This window comes from Rhipicephalus microplus, chromosome X, assembly GCF_043290135.1.
Source record: "Rhipicephalus microplus isolate Deutch F79 chromosome X, USDA_Rmic, whole genome shotgun sequence".
In the NCBI taxonomy this organism is placed as follows: domain Eukaryota; kingdom Metazoa; phylum Arthropoda; class Arachnida; order Ixodida; family Ixodidae; genus Rhipicephalus; species Rhipicephalus microplus.
This window is the reverse complement of record NC_134710.1, coordinates 137,592,582-137,613,555: the sequence shown is the minus strand read 5'-3', so window position 1 is coordinate 137,613,555 and position 20,974 is coordinate 137,592,582. Positions and strand designations below refer to the sequence as shown.

Genomic DNA, 20,974 nt, shown 5'->3' with positions numbered 1-20,974 from the left:
TTTCTCGCACGACTTTACTACGCACCTCCTTCGCCTCAGGCACGTTTTGACTTGTCTGACCAACGCTGGCCTGCAGCTTAACCTGAAAAAATGCCGCATCGCTGCACGCGAGCTCGTCATCCTGACGTCATCATGACGAGCTTGCTGCACGCGAGCTCGTCATCGTGTCCAAGCACGGCGTATTACCTGACCCAGCAAAACTTCGAGCAGTTGCAGAATTTCCCAAGCCGACGACCATGACGGCACTTCGCAGTTTTGTAGGCCTATGCACTTATTTACGGCGCTCTGTTCGCAATTTTGCATCCATCATGACACTATTAACCCAGCTTCTTCGTGGTGACGTGAACCTCTCCTCCTGGTCCCCTGCATGTGACGTTGCCTTCACAACTCTGCGCCGTCTGCTCACCTCCCCACCTATTCTTCGCCACTTCAACTTAACGGCTCCTACTGAAGTGCACACCAACGCCAGCGGCGTCGGGCTAGGCGCTGTCCTCTCTCAACAAAAGCCCGGCTATTCAGAATACGTTGTAGCCTACGCTAGCCCCACTCTGACAAAAGCCGAAACTAATTACAGCGTGACAGAAAAAGAGTGTTTGGCTCTGGTGTGGGCGCTTGGAAAGTTCCGGCCGTACTTATACGGCCGCCCGTTCGATCTAGTAACTGATCACCACGCGCTTTGCTGGCTCTCCACACTGAAAGACCCTTCTGGCCGCCTTACGCTTGCTTGTGCAGACACCCCCACGGTGGATAATCACCAAGACAAACTATCTAACAATAACGGCTCTCACAATAAATTAGCAGATACTACTGCACCTAAGGTATTCAGTTCTTTCAAAGTTTGAAAGAGAAACACTGAGTGAATAGCATTTATTCACGAAAGTATAAAAAAGTTGGCGCAGTAAGAACTACTCCAGAAACAGAGTTCATTTTACCTTTCTATATTACATTTACATTATATAGGACACACAAAAAAGATTAGGAGAGGTTAAAATACAGTCAATCCAAAAAATAACAAACACCAACAAAACAAATTACCAGATACGTTTATCACTGATAATAACATGCATCATATGTGCACTTAAGACACATGACCATACATGACTGTTTTAACAAGTTGTGAGACTCGATGATATACTACACCACCCACACGTTCACTACACATTCTGCACATCCTTTATTCTCTCTGCCACATCTACAGCATGTCTGCCTTCGTACCCTCGTCTCTTTCCTCCCTTATTGCTGCGTGCCTGCGCCCTCTTCTGGTCACTCGACACTCGTGCCATCTCGTTCCTCCACCATCAACCCCACCCAGCCTCCGGCACCCGCACCCAATCGACACTCGCGTGATCTTGTTCCTCCACTATCAATCACACAAAGCCTCCGAGACCCGCACCCAATAATCACATACTCGGTTTTCCATATCATCTCACAAAGTTTACACTGAATGTTCATGCCATGAAAAATGATGACTTACCTCTTTGCATGAATTTTTTCCAGGGACTTATTCACAGATTCCCTTGCAGTGCTGGCCAGCTGTGAACTGAAGTGCTGATCACCATTGGCTTCATGCAAAAAGCACATATTTTACTTCAGTCATTGTAAACTTAATAGCACATAAATTGGAAGAAGCAAACAAGAGAAAACACTACAAGTATAACTAAGTGCTGGCACTGATGGCACTCATTATTACATGCATGTACACATACCTAGAAATTCAAAAATGTTTATGCACGGGCAGGCATGGCTTATGGCCCTGCTGACTATAATCTGGTGTTTTTGGTGCAGTCACCAATAATTGCAAAGAAGCTCCAGGCCAGTATTTATAAATTGATAATGATGTCATTAATTTGTCAAGTGATAATATATATGACTCTAAAGGAATCAAAGTAGTGGTTGATGTATGGCATCTAAATATAAAAACAGTAGTCCAGGCAGTGAAGACTTGAAGCAAGTTTTGGAGCAAAAAAAAAGATGTTTAGAAGCAGGTTAGGAGCACGAGGAACTGTGTTTCAGAGCAAGTTTGTAGTTGAAAAAAAAATGTTTTGGAATAGGTTTAGAGCAGAGAAACTCTCGTTTGGTACAACAGTATGTCTCTAACCTTATAGTGCATATAGTGTACTAACAGAAAATGGTGTGCCACTCTAAAAAGGGTGACAAGACCAACAGTCCAACAGCAGCCAATAGCGAGGCTATTCTTATGAAATAACAACCTCCACGGGCTTTAGCTCAATGTACATGATGTGGGTTCCAGTGATGCATTAGCAAAAAGGCAAGTGCAGCATATCCCTTTCGGTCCCAAACTTTTTTTTAGAATAGAACAAAATTTTTATGTTCTTTTTCTAGCAATGAGGCTATTGAAAAGCGTGAAAAAAATAAAGGAGACTGTAAATGCAATGCTTTTCACGGGAGAATCATGTCCAGTATACTGGACACTGGGATTCATTTGATACACACATGGGTACACACATTCTGCCACTTTCCTTAAGAGTGTTGTTTTTGACCTTGTAGGACAGTTAATGATCTTATAAAACACAAAAATGGTTTGTTTTCATCTGAGAGAACATTTCTCCTGGTTAGCTGTCTCACACAGCATTCAGTGCATTTGAAAGGAGGAGGAGGAAGAGGAGGAAGGGAAAAAATAAAAGGCAGGGAGGTCAACCAGATGCACGTCCGGTTTGCTACCCTGCACTGGGGGAAGGGGTGAGGGGATTAAAGGAGAAGAGAGAGAGAAGTGAAGGGCAACGTGTGTGTAGATGTGACCTTGTCCATTACACGCTTATAAGCGGTCGCGTAAAAAACTACGAGGGAGGGCACCTAGCATTCACAAGTCAACCTCATCCGACGTGGCTCCCTCCTTGTGCTTCCTGTTCTTGTTACAAGTCCCATCATACACCAGCTTCATTTCCTATGGCTGGACTTTTACACTGTCACAAGACAACGTCTCTTGTTTTTTTTTTCCTGTATGTTTAGCCCACTGTGCGCCAATTGCATCCTGGTTTCCAGTGTACTGGACATAAATATGTTCTCACAATGCGAGCAAACTCCTCACAAAACTCTCTTTTTGTAGCAATCTTTCAAGAAGACAATAGACAACTAAAACAATTCAAATTATTTCTTTTGTCCAACGACACCTCTAAATTAATTTTGTATACTCGACCACATCATGAGCGCGTCTTTGCATGGATGACACCATTACTATGAGGCACCCCACAAAAAAATTAGGGAACCCTAAAGCTTCGCCTTTAGGAGTTGAACGTGATAGCGATATCCTGTTCCCAGTGCATACTTCAAACACTTAGCGCATGAAACTTTTTTGAACTTGCTGTGTACCCACTACGTGTCCTTAAGGGAATAGGCGCAGTAGTGTGTGTGCCTTTTGTAGTGGGTGACCAGCTTTAAACCAAAAAGCCGTTATGATAATCACATGTTCTGATGCCTGCAGGAAATGGGTGTTTGTTCTAAGCATTCCTGCAGTATTTCATGTTGCATTGCGAAGCATGTATACAGTACACATGTGCTTGTAAAACATGAAAGCTACTTTCACTAAATTTCCAAGTAGAGGAAGTTCTCTTTACAGTATTCACAAGCAGGCACATGGCCGTGTAGTAGGAAATGCGCTTGCCATGCAAAGGACCCTGGTTTGGTTTGTACTTTGACCTGGAATTTTTTTATCAATTATTTTATTTACGCAGTTTCGATTTTTCGATTAGCATAAGCTGATTTTTCGCTCACAACCAATGTCGCAGATGCCTACACCGACAACAGAATTTCTCCGAAAAGAGCACTTCAACGCTATCACGCTAAAAATGAAGCTGAAAAAGGAGCTACATTTAAAAGTATTGCTTGACTCATACAGAAGCTGCCAAAGCTGCCAATAGTAGTCACGGAGTCAGAAAAAAATATACCTACTGTTTTTGGGTGTGACAGGTGTCAAAAAATTCATGCGCACAAGGACTACAAGGGAAGGATCTCACTTCCTTTATGCAGAACACATGTCTCCCCCCCCCCCCCCTTTTACTGCATGTTACTTATGCGCTAAAAATTCTTGCGCCCAATCAAAAGTTGTTCTCAATCTGCGACACCTCAGTGAGGCACTCTAGCATTGGAGTTTGAAACAAAATTGCTTTGTAGATTTCCGAGGGTGCCAAGCTCAAGTGCTGGGTAAGCAATTTGAAAGCGATACCCTATGGATTCATCGGGCATTTTCTTTGGCAACAGCAGGCTCCTGAACCTTCCACATAACTCGGGATTTGATAACATAGTGAGCATGGAGTGTTTCAGAGATCCACCTACTATGACGCTGGTACTGAGGTATGCTTGACACCTCCCTGTGTATTGTGTCCTAACTCCGTTTCAACAACTAGGTCAAAGTGCATGCAGTGGGGACAAGGTGAACTCTCGTGCCACCATTTGTGACAACATGGAATACTTGTGGCTGTCATGAACTTTGTAGGTTTATTGGCCAACACTGCAATCCAGCAATTATTTTTGTAATCCCATACTTAGTGGCACTGCTCTTAGTTACTTCATAATGACTTTATATTGCATTGAGTGTTGTGTCGGCTGGCACTCCAGTCCTAAGAGTGCTCTGCGAAGTACACATGTGCCGTCAGGTGTAAAAGCAAAATGCCGCTTGCTAGCGGCGCTTTTTTCTTACCGCAGCCATGAATTAATTCACAAGCATGGGTCAAAAAGCAGTTATCCGGAACTTGTCTGGTCCTATTCAGCACATCTGTTAAAATCATAACACTTGGCAATGAAGATGAGATCTTGAAATGTCACACAGTGTCAAGGAAGGCAAGTGTTCTAGGCCTTTGGCCTCTGTTCAGTATTGATGACTGAAAAGTGCTGCTTTTTTTTAAACTTATATCGTGAATGAAGAAGCCAGTGCAGGTTTGATGCAGTTTTCTGCTGCTCTCAGTCAGATGGAACCATTCGACGCTTTGATGAATGACTGGGCATCGTAAGAAGAGCGGCTAACATCGTTTCTAATCATCAACATTGTTTCAAAGCTGACAGAGTACATGCATTCCTGAGCATCATTGATCCCAAAACCTACAGTCTTATGAAATCGCTGGTCGCTCCGGAGCTAACCTAAATGAAGAGCTTCAAGCTAATAAAGAAGACCTTGGGGACCATCTGTAAGCGAAACCTTCGGTCATCGGTGAGCGAGTGAAGTTCTACAAGAGGCAGCAAGTCAAAGATCAGTCCATTTTTAATTACATTGCAACAATAGAAGCTAACGGCAACTTGTCATTTTGGAAGCTCGTTATAAAAATACCACTGGGATCGCTTCGTGTGTGGTTTTTGAGAGAATATGTAGTGAGTCTTGTTCATTGACGACAGCAAGCTCACATTTCAGAGAGCGGTAGAGCGCACTCTGACTTTAGAGGTGGCAACGAAAATCACTGCTGAAGCCCGCACAGGTATGCTCGCGTAGAGGCGTATGCATAAAGTATGCATTAAGTAGAGGCGGCATTGAGTGTGCAGCCGCAGTCGCTGCGGGTCTAAAACATTTCGGCAAGGCGTGTCCCCACTTTAATGACAAATGCTACAAGTGCAACAAAAGGGGGCACCTTCAATGAGCCTCCTGCAGTGATTCTGGCATGTTGCGAGGGAAACGCCCCATCAAGAGTCTCACAAGAATTAGCGGTAGTATGCCACTCAGAAGTGGTAGCCATAAAGGGTGTATCTTCTCCCAGTATTGAACCTATCAAGGTACCGAAGAAATAAAAATGATGTCCCAAAAGGCGCCCTACAGGTCAAGGTGCAGCACGGCGGCAATACGGCGAGCCTGCCTTTATACGTTGTCAACTAGGAGAGACCGCCATTGCTAGGATGGAAATGGCTTTAAGCAATCGGGCTTAAGTGGAGCAAAATTTAGAACATCCACCATCTGCCAAAGTCAGAGCTGCCCATTTCTTGTCGTTTAGAACAAAGGCGACACGGTTTGATCAAGAAGTACGATTCTCTTTTTAAAGATGAGCTAGGCATGATCACCGAAAAAAAGGCCGAGCTGTATTACAAGCCTAATCAGGCATGAAAGTTTCTCAAAGCAACAAACAAGCCGTTCGTGCTGCAAAATACAGTCGAGACTGAGCTTTCCGAGATGAAAAAAATGGACACCATAAGAGCTGTTGCCACATCAGTTTACGCCATGTGGTACCTGTTATCAAGAAAGACGTGCATATGCTGATGAGGTGATTATAAAGTGACAGTGAATCCGTGCTTTGGCATCATCTGTTATCAGTTGCCCAAGGTCAACGACTTGTGTGCGGTTCCGTCCAGAGGCACACATTTTTCAAAGATGGACTTGAACCACGCTTATCAGAAAGTGCTGATGTCTGGTGCCTCAAAGTAATACCTAACTTTGATTACCCACAAGGGATTGTTCGTTGCCAACAGGTTAGCTTTGAATCGACGCCGAGCCAGAGATTTTCCAAAAGATAATGAATACTATGTTGAAGGGCCTCAAGAGTGTTTGCTGCCACCTAGACGATATATAGGCCTAGGTGGCAACAACAGAGGACCACTTAGCCAGTCTTGAAGCGCTGCTAGAGTGTCTTCAAAACTGAGGCGTCATAGTAAAGAAAGAAGAGTGCTTATTTTTCAAAAGCTAACTTCACTATCTTGGTCACAAAATCAGTACTGAAGGAAATTCCCCATTTTCAAATAAAGTTGACGCACTTCTCCAGGCACCAGGGCCAAAGTCAAAGAAGCAGCTTCAATCTTTGTTGGGCATTGTCATATACTACAGCAAGCTCTTGCCCCAGTTAGATATGATAGCTCAATCATTTCACAGGCTTCTGCAGAAAAAGGTAGCATGGCATTGAGACGAGGATGCTTGAAAATGTTCAACCAAGTCAAACTATATTGGTGCAAGTACCTACGCTCACACACTATATGACCCTGAAAGACAATTCAGGCTGTCTGACGACACGTCACAGTATGGTGTAGCAAGCACCCTATTTCATGTCTATGATGACGGTAGGGCATGGCCCATTGCTTACGCTTCAAGAACGCTATCCGAAGCGGGAAAAAAATACCACCAGAAGGAAGCGTTAGCCATTATTTTTCGTGCAAATAAGGCCACTTTTACTTGTATGGGCACTCATTCATCTTAGCCACAGACCATAAGTCACTTCAAACAATATTGGGATTAGACCTGTGCGCTGGTGCCGAAATCGCCGGCGGCGGCACGTAGGTGTTTTCACCTCCAGCGGCGGCGCGTGACCGGCGCGGGGCTCATCGGATCGGTCGCAGCGCGGCACAGAAGAGGGGAAGGGGGGGGTTGTACTCCAGAATGACGAGAAGAGAGCAAAGAGTCGTCTGAATTGAGAAAAATGGAAAGAAATTGACCGATACCAAGGAAATCAAAGCTCTGTATTGCTAGATTTCGCTTCGGTTCTGCACAGCGCGCCAGTGGTGCTCCAGGCTCCGGAGTATAACGGTGGAAGCCCCCCTCATTTTCCTTTGCTGCTCCTTGTCCTTTTTGGGAGGTACTTGATAAGGGCCGGGAAAACCTCCGTGACCAGGATGAAAGCATTCGACATTAAGAAGCGCCTCGCGAGCTTTCCGTTAGGAAACGGAGCATGCTCTGCCGCGTAGGGATGGGGTGGATTGGACCCGCCAATGTCTGTGCCTCAGTTTTTTATGAAGTCAATATCGTCCTGGCGACGTTATGAGCAGCTGTGAATACCTTTTGTCTTGACTAGCACGCACTTAGTACTGAAAAATAAGGTGCAAAGAAAGAGAGTTGGCATGCAGCAACATGTGACCGGGCGCTAAAGTGAAGGGAAGTCGCTATAACCGAACGAATTTTGTCCGGAAGACCAGTAAAGTCTAATATAGCTGCCCGGTGACCGGGATGAACAATAGCACAAGATTTCATATGAAGTGCTGCACTCAAATGAGTGTAACGTTCGCACATCTCTCGCGTATTTATCTGACTTTGAGCAAGAACGTGGCTCATGTCCAAGCGCATCCAATTGCTTTATGCCAGAGTGACCCCAAAGCAATGGTTTCCATGGTGACAAAGATAAAAGAAGGCATGAAGGACAAAAATATTAGAAAGAGAGTTTACAAGATAAGTGTGTGTGTGTGTATATATATATATATATATATATATATATGTTACCAAGGTATAATGCACAATTTGCATAGATTGCTAAATTGAGTTCAGGAAGGAGAAGGAGGAGAAATAAACGTTTATTTTCGAAACAGCGTAGCGGTGTAGGTTTCCCGTTCACATTAGGTGGGAGGTCTCCTCGTTCCAGGAACCCTCTGGCCTTCACTGCCTCCTTGGCCCTGGGGACGACACGTCGTTGTTGGTCCAGGTCCTCCAAGGCGAGCTCGGCCTCCCACGTTTCGAGAAGGTGTTCGTTTTCTTTACCAGCGTCGCAGATGCTCGGCGGAAGCGATAGATCTGTATTTGTATTGCATGGACACTCGAGGATCAGGTGGCCAACGTGTCAGGTATGGCGCAAATCGGGCAAACATGTTCATGTAATGTAAGGTACAACCGGTGCATTAGTATGCCGTGTGTGTATGTGTTGCTCTGCAGTATTCTGAGTATGGTGCTGTCCTCTTCGTTGAGCTTCGAGTGTGGTGGTGGATACTCTCTGCGTGCCAGCCTGTGACGCTGCAGTATTGCAGAGTAAGTGTTCGGTACAAACTCAGCCTCGGCAGATGCAGTCCTGGCGTCTAGAAAGCGGGAAGGGGTAGCCCGGTAGGCTACCCCTTCCGGGCTACCCCTTCGGTGTGTCGGGGAGCAGCGCAAGTAACGTCATCTCCTTTAAAATGGCGGGAGCATGCTAGCTTTCCTGCTTTAGGCAACGTTGCATATTTACGGTTGGTATTTGATAGTTTTGGCAAAGTGTCGGTCACGTACTGATCCCATAATAATCCAAAATTCACCAAGGAAACTGCATATATTTCACTTTACTGTCTGTATAATTCTGTCTTCCCTAGATGCCCTCAACGTGGCTGCAAAACGACGACGAATATGTGAACGTCCTTCAATGATCCGCTGAACCTCCCAGCCTTAAAAAGATCTCTTCAGCTCTGCACTGAATTGTCTTTAAAGCGAATTGAGAGATCCATTGCATAAGAACCACTGCTTTCATGATCTTTCTGCGCATGAGTACACGTGCCTGCCATTAGTATATAAAAAAATGTGTTTATTATTAACTGTTTTATACAGTATCTTTATTTCCATAAATTGATAATGCATATTCAATATTTAAAATGCATGTTTATTTTCACAATTCCAGATAATTTCTTCATTATTTCCTAGCTTCAGACCTTGAGAAGAATAAATAGCAGTGTATATTACCCCAGTTCGGTTGAATTGGTCCTGGTTTCAGGTCAATATGGAGGTCCCGCAGAGTTCCTGCAATCAGCTTTATATTTGGAACAATGAAGCAAGTTTTCATTGAGAATAAGTTCGTGTGACTTTGGTTTATTCTCGGTGAACGAGCGCCGCGAATGCCAAGAACGAAATCCACCCGAAGCAGATACGAAGCTTCTACTTTCCATCAATCCCATTGTGGTTGGAGAGTCTGGTGTCTAGCCTGTTGCTACATAGCTTGGAACCTAGGAACCCAGCGTTCATAAAACACATTCACAAGAAGACAAATAAGACAACCCCACATGCTGGTACTTGTGATTCTCATGTGATTTTTGGAGGCTGGGTTTCTCGATTCCAAGCCATGGTGGTCGAAGCACCGTTTAATCAGTCGCCCGTGCCCCACTTAGACATTTCAAAAAATTAATTTGAGTGCAAACACACGACACATTCACGCACACACACACCCAGGCATCAAACACACAGAGTGCTGAGTGTATGTGTGTGTGTGAATGTGTCATGTGTTTGCGCTCAAACTAATTTTTTGCAATGATCTATCAACTAGTCCAACAACAAGTATACTTCTACTCGCGTAGACCCTCGATCCAGGTTCCATTTTAGGTTTTGTGGTATGAAATTTTACGCTGAAACTGTGGCCTTCTCAATCTGCATCAGCAGTGCGCTTGCCGATCACCGAGGACACTGTGATGTGAAAACACTCGCGGACGTTTGTCATTTTGGTAAAAGCGGAGACGACAGAGAACACCTTGGGGACGACCATGTCGCCAGAGCCTCCAGTATAGTACGGCGTTGTGCAACTTTACCACGTGGGGTTAGCCCATTCACTGTGGTGCCGTGATATATACACATATAAAACGACAAATTGTGGCGCGCCGGCGCATTGGCAGTGTGCCGACCCTGAAAATTTCGACGGCACCGCCAAGCGGTGCGAGGAAACCAGGAGATGGCGACGTGGCGCAGCGACGCACACCTCTAATTGGAATCGACAATTAGAATTTCCACCATCATGGCTGCTCAGTTGCAATGCTGGGCCATAATGTTGGCAGTGTGAACAGACAATCTTATCTTTGAGAATCGAGCGAGAATGCAGGAGACAATTTCTCCTCGCGTCTGTTGCTGCCATATCTTGAAGTGAAAACCAAAAAAAATAACGGAAGAAGCGTATTTTTTGTTGCGATTGGTCTCATCGCTTGTTTCAAGTCAAGACATCACGGCTGCCACAAGTAAAGACCGAATTCTTTGTCAAGTGAAGAAATTCATAAATAAATGGTGGATGGCCCACACTGATAACGGATGAGCAGTTGAATACTTTTTCTTTTTCGCAGGTGCAAGGAGCTGACCGTGTATTAAGGATGCGTCATGCTGGGCACAAGAGTAGTCATCCCTGCAAAATTAAAAGAGTTTATTCTGCAACAACTCCATGACGACCTTCCCGGTATCATACTCAACAACGAACTTGCATGCAGCAACTTGTGGCGGCCAACACTTTAGATGGACTTCAGACGTCGTATCGAAAGCTGCGCTAGTTGTAAGGAGCAAAATAACGCTCCAATCAATGCACTTCTTCACCCTTGGCCATGGCCGACTTCAGTGTGGCAGCCTGTTCATGTAGGCTTTGCAGAGCGTTTTCAGAATACCATGTTTTTAGTGGTCGTCGACAAAAATTTCTAAATGCGCTCGACAACTGCAGAAAGCATGGTTCTTTATTTGACCGCGCTTTTCGTACATTTCGGTTTCCCTGAAACAATTATTTCCAATTTAGGACCTCAATTTGTTTTGCAGGAGTTCAAGCACTTCATACAGACAATGGGGTCACAGACGTCCTCATAACTCTCTACCACCCAGCTCTAATGTGCTGGCGGAGCGTTTCATTCAGAACTTAAACAATGCCCTCCTTAAAGATGGCGCAGGAAAGACACTGCAGGTGCAGCAGCATAAATTTTTTCTATATATTATGCAACATGCCACATGCAACAACTCGTAAATCACCAGTGGCATTGGTCCTGGGAGAAAGCTTACACAATCAGCTAGACACCGTAAAGCCCTCCGTGGGGGTAAATAGCAGCCCACAGGCAGAGCATTCGCGAAGTAAGTCATCTGTGTTGCGAACGTCCACTCTTGGTAGGTGACAACGTGTTAGCACATAATTATTCTGTAAAACCAAAGGGACTCCCACTGCGATTGTTGCTCAAAACACATCCTGTCTCTCTTCAAGTGCGTTCAACCACACGAAGGGGCACCTTCACCTGGCGTCACCACCAAAATCAGCTGCTGCACAAGCCTGCAGAGGACGTTACCTATATGCATGAAACGGCTGGAAAAGCTACGACCAACCAGTTTCTGGTCTTTCCTAAGGCTAGCAACGCACTGGTTCTTCCCACTCTAGAACTGTCCAAGTCAACTCCAGTTACACAACAGGCAACACCAGTACCTGCCGAGGCAGGACGAGACCCCGCGCGAAATCATTGCCCACCAGGTAGATTTCAAACTGGACTCTGAACGACTATTGTGTGTTATTGAAAAAAATAAGGAGAGGTGACGTGTGTCGGCTGCCACTCTAGTGATAAGAGTACTTTGTGAAGTATGCATGCACCACTAGGTGTAAAAACAGAGTGCCACTGACTAGCGGCAAAAGCAGCCTGGCATGAAAGTACATCAGTATAACATGAATATATATATATATATATATATATATATATATATATATATATATATATATATATATATACATACATAATGAAGAATCTGGCTTCGATTGTCGTAGAATAAGGCAAAAATAAATATACACTTCCAAAAAAAAACTGTTTATTGCTGACGTTTCCATTGGAGACCGATCTTCATCAGACAAAATTTAGTAGGCTCCGATGCACTTTTATGCCATCGTCCAGCCGAAAGAGAGAGAAAAAAAATGCACACATAAATCAGTCGCCAAACCGATCATATACTGATCATTGGTCCATACTAATAAATGGTCAAACGACTATGTGTGCGTGTGCTACGCATAGCACGTGTATTTCATGAAAAAAAGTACACACACAAATAAGTGGCCAAACAACATAAAATTAGGCCAAGTTTTTTGGGTCCAGGTGGCTAAATTAAGCACATTCCAGTGAAATTTCACTCCTCAGGGTCACATCTCACCAACTACCCCTTGTAGCTTGAAAAAAAAACAACACCAAAGTACATTCCTTGCTATCATTGTCGCTGTCGCGTTTTCAAAGGTCCCCCCAACCCCTCCTTAGTTGCTCTTGAAGACTGGGAGGAGGGCCATGTCAGAACGATGTGGTAAATGCTTGCACGAAATACATGTGCTACGCGTAGCACATGCACACGTGGTCGTTTGACCACTTATTAGTATGGACCAATGATCAGTATATGATAGGTTGTTTGGCCACTGATTTATGTGTGCACTTTTTTTCTCTCTCTCTCTGCTGGACAATGGCATAAAAGCGCATCAGAGCCTACTAAATTTTGTCTGGTGAAGATCGATCTCACACTGAAAAGCCACTAATAAACAGTTATTTAGAACAGTATATATATTTCCCCATAATTCTATGACAACCGAAGCCAGACTCTTCATAATCTACACAATGGCTGCCGTCCACGCTTCTGCAAAACAAGTCATCCGGGAATTGCCTCAGCAGTCTCCGACTTGGGTCGTGTTGGTGGATTCACAGATGAGGCATGTCCACAACCAGTTCAACCCTTCGAGCCCTGAATCTCCGGCAATCATCACGAAGGCTGGTGCCTGAATCGACGACGTTCCCAGACTACCGGAATTCGTACCACAAGGTACCTCTTTTCTGATACTTCACGCCGGGACAAATGACCTCGCCAGGACGAATGCTGCCGCAGTCCTTAAGAAGCATGCCATGCTTCTGGGCTCTATTAGAAAAGAAAGGCCAGACATTGGAACCATATTTGCCACCCTGGTGCTTCCTTGAGACTACAGCACCCGCCTTCGGCATCTGAATTGGAGGCAAGTTAACCACTTCAACAGGCACATTGTTTTAATAGCCGGCTGGTGAACTTGTCCAAAAGCCGTCAGAACGATTTCTTTATCGACCATGCCATCCATTACTTCCCGGCACAAATGGTGCTGGCCGCGGATGGTGTACACTCGAACTTCACATGTGTATCTTTGCTTGCGTAGAGCATCTACAATGTGATCCTGCATACTTCGAGGGACCACATGGGATCCTGGAAGGACCATGTGCCCACCGTTGAAGGAAACCAGCCGTTGCCAATAAACCTATCTTTCGCACAGGTGCTCAAGTCGAGTATTCGGGCAAAGGGAAGTCAAGCGGTGCCACAAAAGTCTGCACAGGCCATCAGAACACCTGTTCATTCAAAGAAAAAACAGGCAAAAGAGCCCCATCCTGTACACACCGAGACCACGGAGACCTCGTCGCTGAATGTCACCACTTCAGCACCAACAACGCGGAATACAGAGACAACCACATCAACGGTTGGGGGAAGAAAACCATCTCAATGACCCCGAGACAGAGAACCAAGACACTCAAGATCAAGGTCTCATCAATCGAAGCACGGCACGTCCACTTCAGCAAGCCCACCACCGACCACAAAGGACTGCAAGCCATCGGACTCCCCTCTAGCACCCAGGGAACAAACATCTGCTCCCACCTCAAAAAGGTACGATCTCCGGAAATACTGTGGCTGAACTAGGTTATGACAATCTGATCGATCTAAACCATTGACTAACTCCCCTGCAGACGATGTGCAACCTATACCCCAGACGCCCTGTTCTCTTAAACTAAGAAAAATTGTTGATAAATGTCTACGCCATGACTTTCATGTGCGAAGCCAATAAACTTATTTATAATATGTTATTGCCCCTCAGGGCATTCATCTATCATTTAGGCTGTTGACGCATGACTTTAATGAAGAAGAAATTCAAGAATGTAATCTAATTCTAAAATTTGGTTCACTTAAACTAACTGAACTCGTTGTGGGCTGTGAAAGGGTGTTCACGTCTCTGAGGGCGGCGGAGCGTCAAGCTAGATCTAATACTTCTCTATTCTCTATAGATATTACTGGACTAGAAAGTTTTGAGAAAAAGAGGACAGCGGAAATTCTAAAAATTAAGAAGAAAAAAATGGCAAGGAATAAACTTCCGAGCTATACACAGACAATTCAGAGGGTCCTCAGCCAGTGGTTGTACCACCATTTGATAGCACGCATAAAACCTTAAACGACTGGCTGAGAGGCACTACTAACACACAACCCAACATAGAAGAAAACATAATTAACCACTCCAACTTTCAACTTAGCAGTCATGAACGAACAGTAATCTCCCGCGGACTCACATTTCGCCCCACTACTAGTCGATACAAACAGTTCTCCTTACTACAAGACCTCGATAACTTCGCACGGAGCCTTCGTTTAAAGGAATACTTTTTTGACAAACCCCAGAGAGAAACTGTGGTGTGTTTCGGTTTCATGTAAAGTATTTTTGCCCTTAGGGGGCACTACCCTGAGTATACATAACCGCCATTGTATACAATAAATGAGTTCCTGCTTGGCTACCGGCTGCTGCGTACTTCTTGTCGGTCGGTGCTTCAACGCCGTGCCCTGTGTTCTCCGTGGGTCGCATGCGACGCATGATACTACATTTTGGCAACGAGGATGGGATCATTTGAAAGAGGACCAATAATGTCCATGCCTAACTTCTCCCAGGATTTCTCAGGAAAAGAAACTGGTTGTAGGGGTGCAAAGACAGGTTTTGCCGATTTGTCGGCAGCCTGACAGATGTAACAGTTCTGAACCACACTTTCCACTTGTTTGTCAAGGCACGGCCACCAATACCTGTCACAAAGCAGCTGCTTTGTAAGGATTATGCCTAGATGATTTTCGTGGGCTAAGTGAATTAATTTCCCACTGCAAGCTTTTGGAACTCTAACATGTTCCCCACGGAAAATGAGCCCATCGGCATAAGACAGTTTGTCTTTCACAACAAAGTAAGGTACAAGTACTGAAGTCATCTGCTTCTTTGGAGGCCAACCCTCAGCAATGTATTGAATAAGCTGCTGGCAGGTACCATCATTAGCAGTGGCTACCTGTAGCTCCTCCTTATTTAAGCATGAAGCAACTAAACAAATTATCTCTTCTACCGGCGCCTGTGTTGGCAGGAGCTGGACTGGCAGCCGAGATAATGCGTTCGCTACGACATTATCAGCACCTTTGCAATATTGTACAGAAAAGTTATAATATAACAGCCGGGCGCACCATCAAGAAATTCGCAAGGGGCGTTGACCCACCACGCCAGCTGATAGCAAAGCAGTCAAAGCCTGGTGGTCATCCGCAAGAAGGACAATTCCATCCGACTGTGCGTCGATCTCTGTGAGCCAAACAAGGTCATTGACGTGGACGGGTTCCCTTTACCTCACATCGAGAAACTCTTACAACAGTTAGCAGGTGCTAAAATTCTTTCTAAACTTGATCTTGCATCCACATACCACCAGGCTGAGTCAGTGGAAGAGAGTCGTGATCTTACTACTTTTGTAACACATCAAGGGCTTTACAGATTTCGCAGAGTGTGTTTCCGGCTGGCATCTGCACCAGCTCTTTTTCGAAAAATGGTGAGCGATGTATTTAACGGGTGCCCAGGTGTTGTCTGTTACTAAGACAACATTTTAGTTTGGGGCCGTAATCGGAAAGAGCATGATGTGCACTTGAAAAGTGTCTTATCTAAAATAGATTCTTGTAGCATGAAGCTTAATGACAAGTGTCTATTTGCTGCTACTGAAACTGATCTTAGGTCATAACATAAGTGCTCGCAGTTTATCGCCGGTTGAATCTAAGGTCGCTCCCATTCTTGATGCCCCTGTTCCTACTGATGTTAAAGCACTCCAATCCTTTTTGGGGTTAGTTGAATATTATGCAAAGTTTCTACCGCAATATGCTGATAATGTTGAGCCCCTGCGCCGCATGCTCCGACAAGATCAGAGTTTTAAATGGTCCGCTGAGGCCATTGCCAGTATCAACCAGGCTAAAGTACTACTTGTTGACCGCCCAGTCATAAATATTTTTTATAACAATCTTCCGGTGGTGGTTACCACCGATGCTTCCAATGTTGGCATCGGAGCAGTGCTCAAAACAACACAGAGGAGATCAGCTGCTAACTGTTGCTTTTGCATCAGTTAGCAGCTGATGTTAACACAGTTAACATAGCCCCTGGCAAAACGCCAGTATTCAGCAGGGGAACGCGAAGCTCTTGCTTGTTTGTTCGCGGTAGAAAAATGGCATGTTTATCTTTAGGGTTGGCATTTTATATTACGGACTGACCACCAGGCTTTAACTCCTTTTCTATCAGCAGGCGCGGTGGAGCAACGCCCTTTGAGAATTTCTCGATGGTGCGCCCGGCCGTTATATTATAACTTTTCTGTACAATATTGCAAAGATGCCGATAATGTTGTAGCGGATGCATTATCTCGGCTGCCAGTCCAGCTCCCACCAGCACAGGCACCGGAAGGAGAGATAATTTCTTTGGTTGCTGCATGCTTAAATAAAGACGAGCTACAGGCAGCCACTGCCAATGATGGTACCTTCCAGCAGCTAATTCAATACAGTGCTGAGGATTGGCCTCAAAAGAAGCAGATGACTTCAGTACTTGTACCTTACATTGCTGTGAAAGACAAACTGTCTTATGCCGATGGGCTCATTTTCCGCGGGGAACGTGTTACAGTTCCAGAAACTTGCAGGGGAAAATTAATTCAGTTAGCCCACGAAAATCATTCAGGCATAATCCGTACAAAGCAGCTGCTTCGTGACAGGTATTGGTGGCCGTGCCTTGACAAACAAATGGAAAGTGCAGTTTGGAACTGTTACATATGTAAGGCTGCAGACAAATCGCAACCTGTTTTTGCACCCCTACAACCAGTTTCTTTTCCTGAGACGTTGTGGGAAAAGTTAAGCATGGACATTATTGGTCCTCTTTCAAATGTTCCCTCAGATTGTCGCTTTGCAGTCACTTTGATTGACTAATACTCCAAATGGCCTGAAGTTTGTTTCGATGGAGACGTTTTGTCCGATGCAGTCATCACCTTCTTGACTTCAGTCTTCTGCTGTGAGGGGTTTTCAGCATGCTTAGTAACAGACAACAGTCCCCAGTATAAGTCTTGTCAGTTTGAACCTTTTCTTTCCAAACAAGGCATTCAACACCTCTGTTCTTCCAACTAATATCCTCAAGCCAATTGGCAGGTTGAGCGGTTCAACAGGGTCCTGAAAGAATACATTCAACTAGCCCAACTAGAACAACGTCCTCTAAAGAAAGCAATTACGGAGTACTTGGGTACTAACCGTTTTTCTGATAAGGCAACTACAAGATTGTCTCCCGCGATGTTGCTTCATAAGCGTCAACCTCGCCCAGCGGGTGACATAACTGATCTGCCATTGCCTTCTACTTTGCAGTCATTTTCGGAATATACCATAAAGACGCGAGCTTTTCATAGGCAGAAGTACATGAAGAATTATGTGGATCAGAAGTGAGGAGCCAAACCTTCTGCCATTCAAGTTGGCCAAAGAGTCAAAGTACACGTTCCAGGGAAAAAAACACAAGTATAGAGGTCCGTTTACCATTACGTTGGTGGTGGTATCCCAGGCATTTAAGCTCAGTGATGGATGGTTTTTGAATGCTTCTAAACTTGTAATCGTCCATTCCGAACGGCAACCACCTTCACGCTTGCACTCTTCAATACCCTTGCAGAACCAATCGCAATACTCTGCCTCAGTTCCACGATTAGTTTCTATCCCGATTCCTACAGCATCACCATCTTTCCATTGAAGAAATAGTATTCAGGCACCGGTTGCAAGTTTGGCTGTGGTGCCCCGCCACCATGAAGATCTACCGTACACCGAGCACGCTTCAGAGTCCTCGGACTGTCCTCAGGCTCGGCATCAATACTTGACTGACGAGCCCAGTCCCCATGCCAGTATCCTTCCTAACAGTAATGGACATGCTTCTGAATGTTCAAGTTTTCATGTTTCGCGTCAGGGTTCTCCGTCCCCAGCTACAACTGAGAGATGCATAAGCGAGTCGTCGGACTACTCAATGCTCCCAGCTGTGCTTGAGCAGCGCCTAAGCGAGCCAGTAGGCTCATCCTCACATACCGAACTTGCTGCTCCGCAAGGGAGTACTTGAGAGCGCAATGAGCTTCAGCAATCTAAGCGTTCACGTAAGAAACCGTCCACACACGTTTGAGGACGTGTCCTAAATTCTTCTTTCTTACTTGTATGTTGGAATCTGTACCATACGTGTGCATTGTTGTGTGTATACTGTACATTTATTTATTGTATAAGGGTATAAGGGATACACTGGTATTAGTGTGATATTTTGTTGTATGTTGTTTGTATAAGTGCTTTCAGCCATGGTGCGCTGTGTACATAGCTATGTTTTTTTTTTCTCCTTCTCATGCCGCTTCTCTCTTCTTCAATTGGTTACTTTACGACAAAAGGAGGGGGGATGTTAGGGTTGTAAATGCAGTGGTTTAAGGTTGTACAAGTTCTATGTGTCATACCGCTCCTCTAAAATTCTATAAATATATACAAGTTACCTATGTGCCATTAATAATTCTGATAATAATTCTAAATCATGATAATAGTCTGCATTAATGTATAAGGGTATAGGGGTATAAGCCACATGTCCTTTTCGTTCTAGGGGGGGGGGGGGGGGGATGATGTGGTGTGTTTCGGTTTCGGTTTCATGTAAAGTATTTTTGCCCTTAGGAGGCGCTATCCTGTGTATATATGCACGCCACTGTATGTAATAAAAGAGTACCTGCTTGGCTACCGGCTGCTGCGTACTTCTTGTCGGCCAGTGCTTCAGCACCGTGCCCTGTGTTACACGTGCGTCGCGTCCGACGCACGATACTACAGAAACCACTACCATAATACCTTTTAGTTCAGGGCAACAGTGGACACTAAGCTCTCAGCAGGAGAGGCATTTGGGCACCTACATCGAAGCCATCCAAAAATACATACTTCGAGAATACAACACACACAGACTGGCAGCAGCCCAAAATTTCTCAAAAAAGGAGTATGAAGCACTTAAGGCACTCAGTGATCGAACAGATATTGTCATAAAATCAGCGGACAAAGGGGGAAGAATTGTAATATTAAATAAATGCGACTATATCCAAGAGGGCACCTGCCAATTAACCAACACATCTTTCTACAAACCACTGAATACAGATCCAACCCAAGAACATCAAGCAATAATAACCATCACACGCCATGAACTGGTGGAGCTCGGAGAGTTAGATCCTAAACTCTCTAGGGCACTTACTGTAGCACGTGCCAAACCAGGATGGTTTTATATGCTTCCGAAAATACACAAAAAAGGAAACCCCGGCTCACCAATAATTTCAAGAAGAGGTGCTCTCACCAAACCAATATCAAGTTACATAGACTCCCTAATTAAGAACATACCTCCTACAAACCCCTCCCATTTATGTGATACCAAACATTTCATTAGAACGATCAAAGATCTAACAATCCCTGGGGGTGCCTTTGTAACTCTTCATGTAACTTCCCTTTACACCAATATTCCGCACAGTGATGGCATCAAAGAATTAGTAGTGTCCTATAGATCACATAAATCTGATGACTCACCAAACCCAATAGTCTTTGAAACCCTTGCTAAGTTGGCACTTCAACTCAACAGCTTTGAGTTTTATAATTAATACTACTTACAAATTAATGTCACGGCTATGGGGACTCGCATGGCACCTAACTACGCAGACATATTTATGAATGACTTTGAAACTAAGTTTCTATCAACTCAGAAAATTGAGCCACTTCTCTACAGACGCTTTCTCGATAATCTTTTTATTATTTGGACGGACAAACAGACTGCTTAATTAATTTTATAGAATCGTTCAACGAAGTTCATCCAGACATAACATTCACTTATGCATACTCAACAACTGAAATAAATTTTCTGGATGTCCACGTAATAGTAAAAGACTACTAACGTTTACAAAAAGCCCACAGACAGGCAGCAATACCTTCATTTCGATAGTTGTCACCCTCGTCACTGCGAGACATCCATACTGTACTTCCAGGCACACCAATTCAAAAGAATTTGCTCCCGCCCCAAAGATTTTGAGGCCAATGCAGAGAACTTGCACAAGGTGCTTGCGAAGCAACACTATTTTGCCTCTATAGTCAGTGACGCCATACATAAAGCGGCAAACCTACATCGCCAGCAGCTAATTGACCACCAGAAAGAATTAAAACTACAGGGACGGAAAAACTTGGTTTTAACATTTGGTAGCAACCCCCTTAACGTAAACAAAATTCTAAAGAGACACTTTAACATCTCACAACAGAGTGAACGGCTATCAAAAGTTTTCCTTTCCCCTCCACGAGTAGTATATAGACGTCCCAAAAACATTAAAGATTTTTTTGTGCAGTCAAAAACCGATAAGACATCTATAACTGCATGTCAGCCATGCGGCGAGGCCCACTTCAAGGTGTGGTAACCAACGTTGCTGAAAGCACCACATTTCAATTTCAAGCACTCCATTAATTCAAACCTTAACTGTGACAGCTCTAATCTAATATACCTTCTCAAGTGCGGAATATGCG

The 20,974-nt window shown here is 44.5% G+C and overlaps 1 protein-coding gene across 1 annotated transcript in view; it reads right to left on the bottom strand.

Annotated features, from left to right (window-relative positions):
• The window catches only part of LOC119176530 (uncharacterized), a 196,611-nt gene that overhangs the window by 77,356 nt on the left and 98,281 nt on the right, over positions 1–20,974 (bottom strand). Inside the window, exon 12 of the mRNA XM_075877830.1 lies at positions 1,475–1,562. Within this exon, the coding sequence (XP_075733945.1) occupies positions 1,475–1,562 (88 nt within the window). The remainder of the gene's footprint in view (positions 1–1,474; positions 1,563–20,974) is intronic.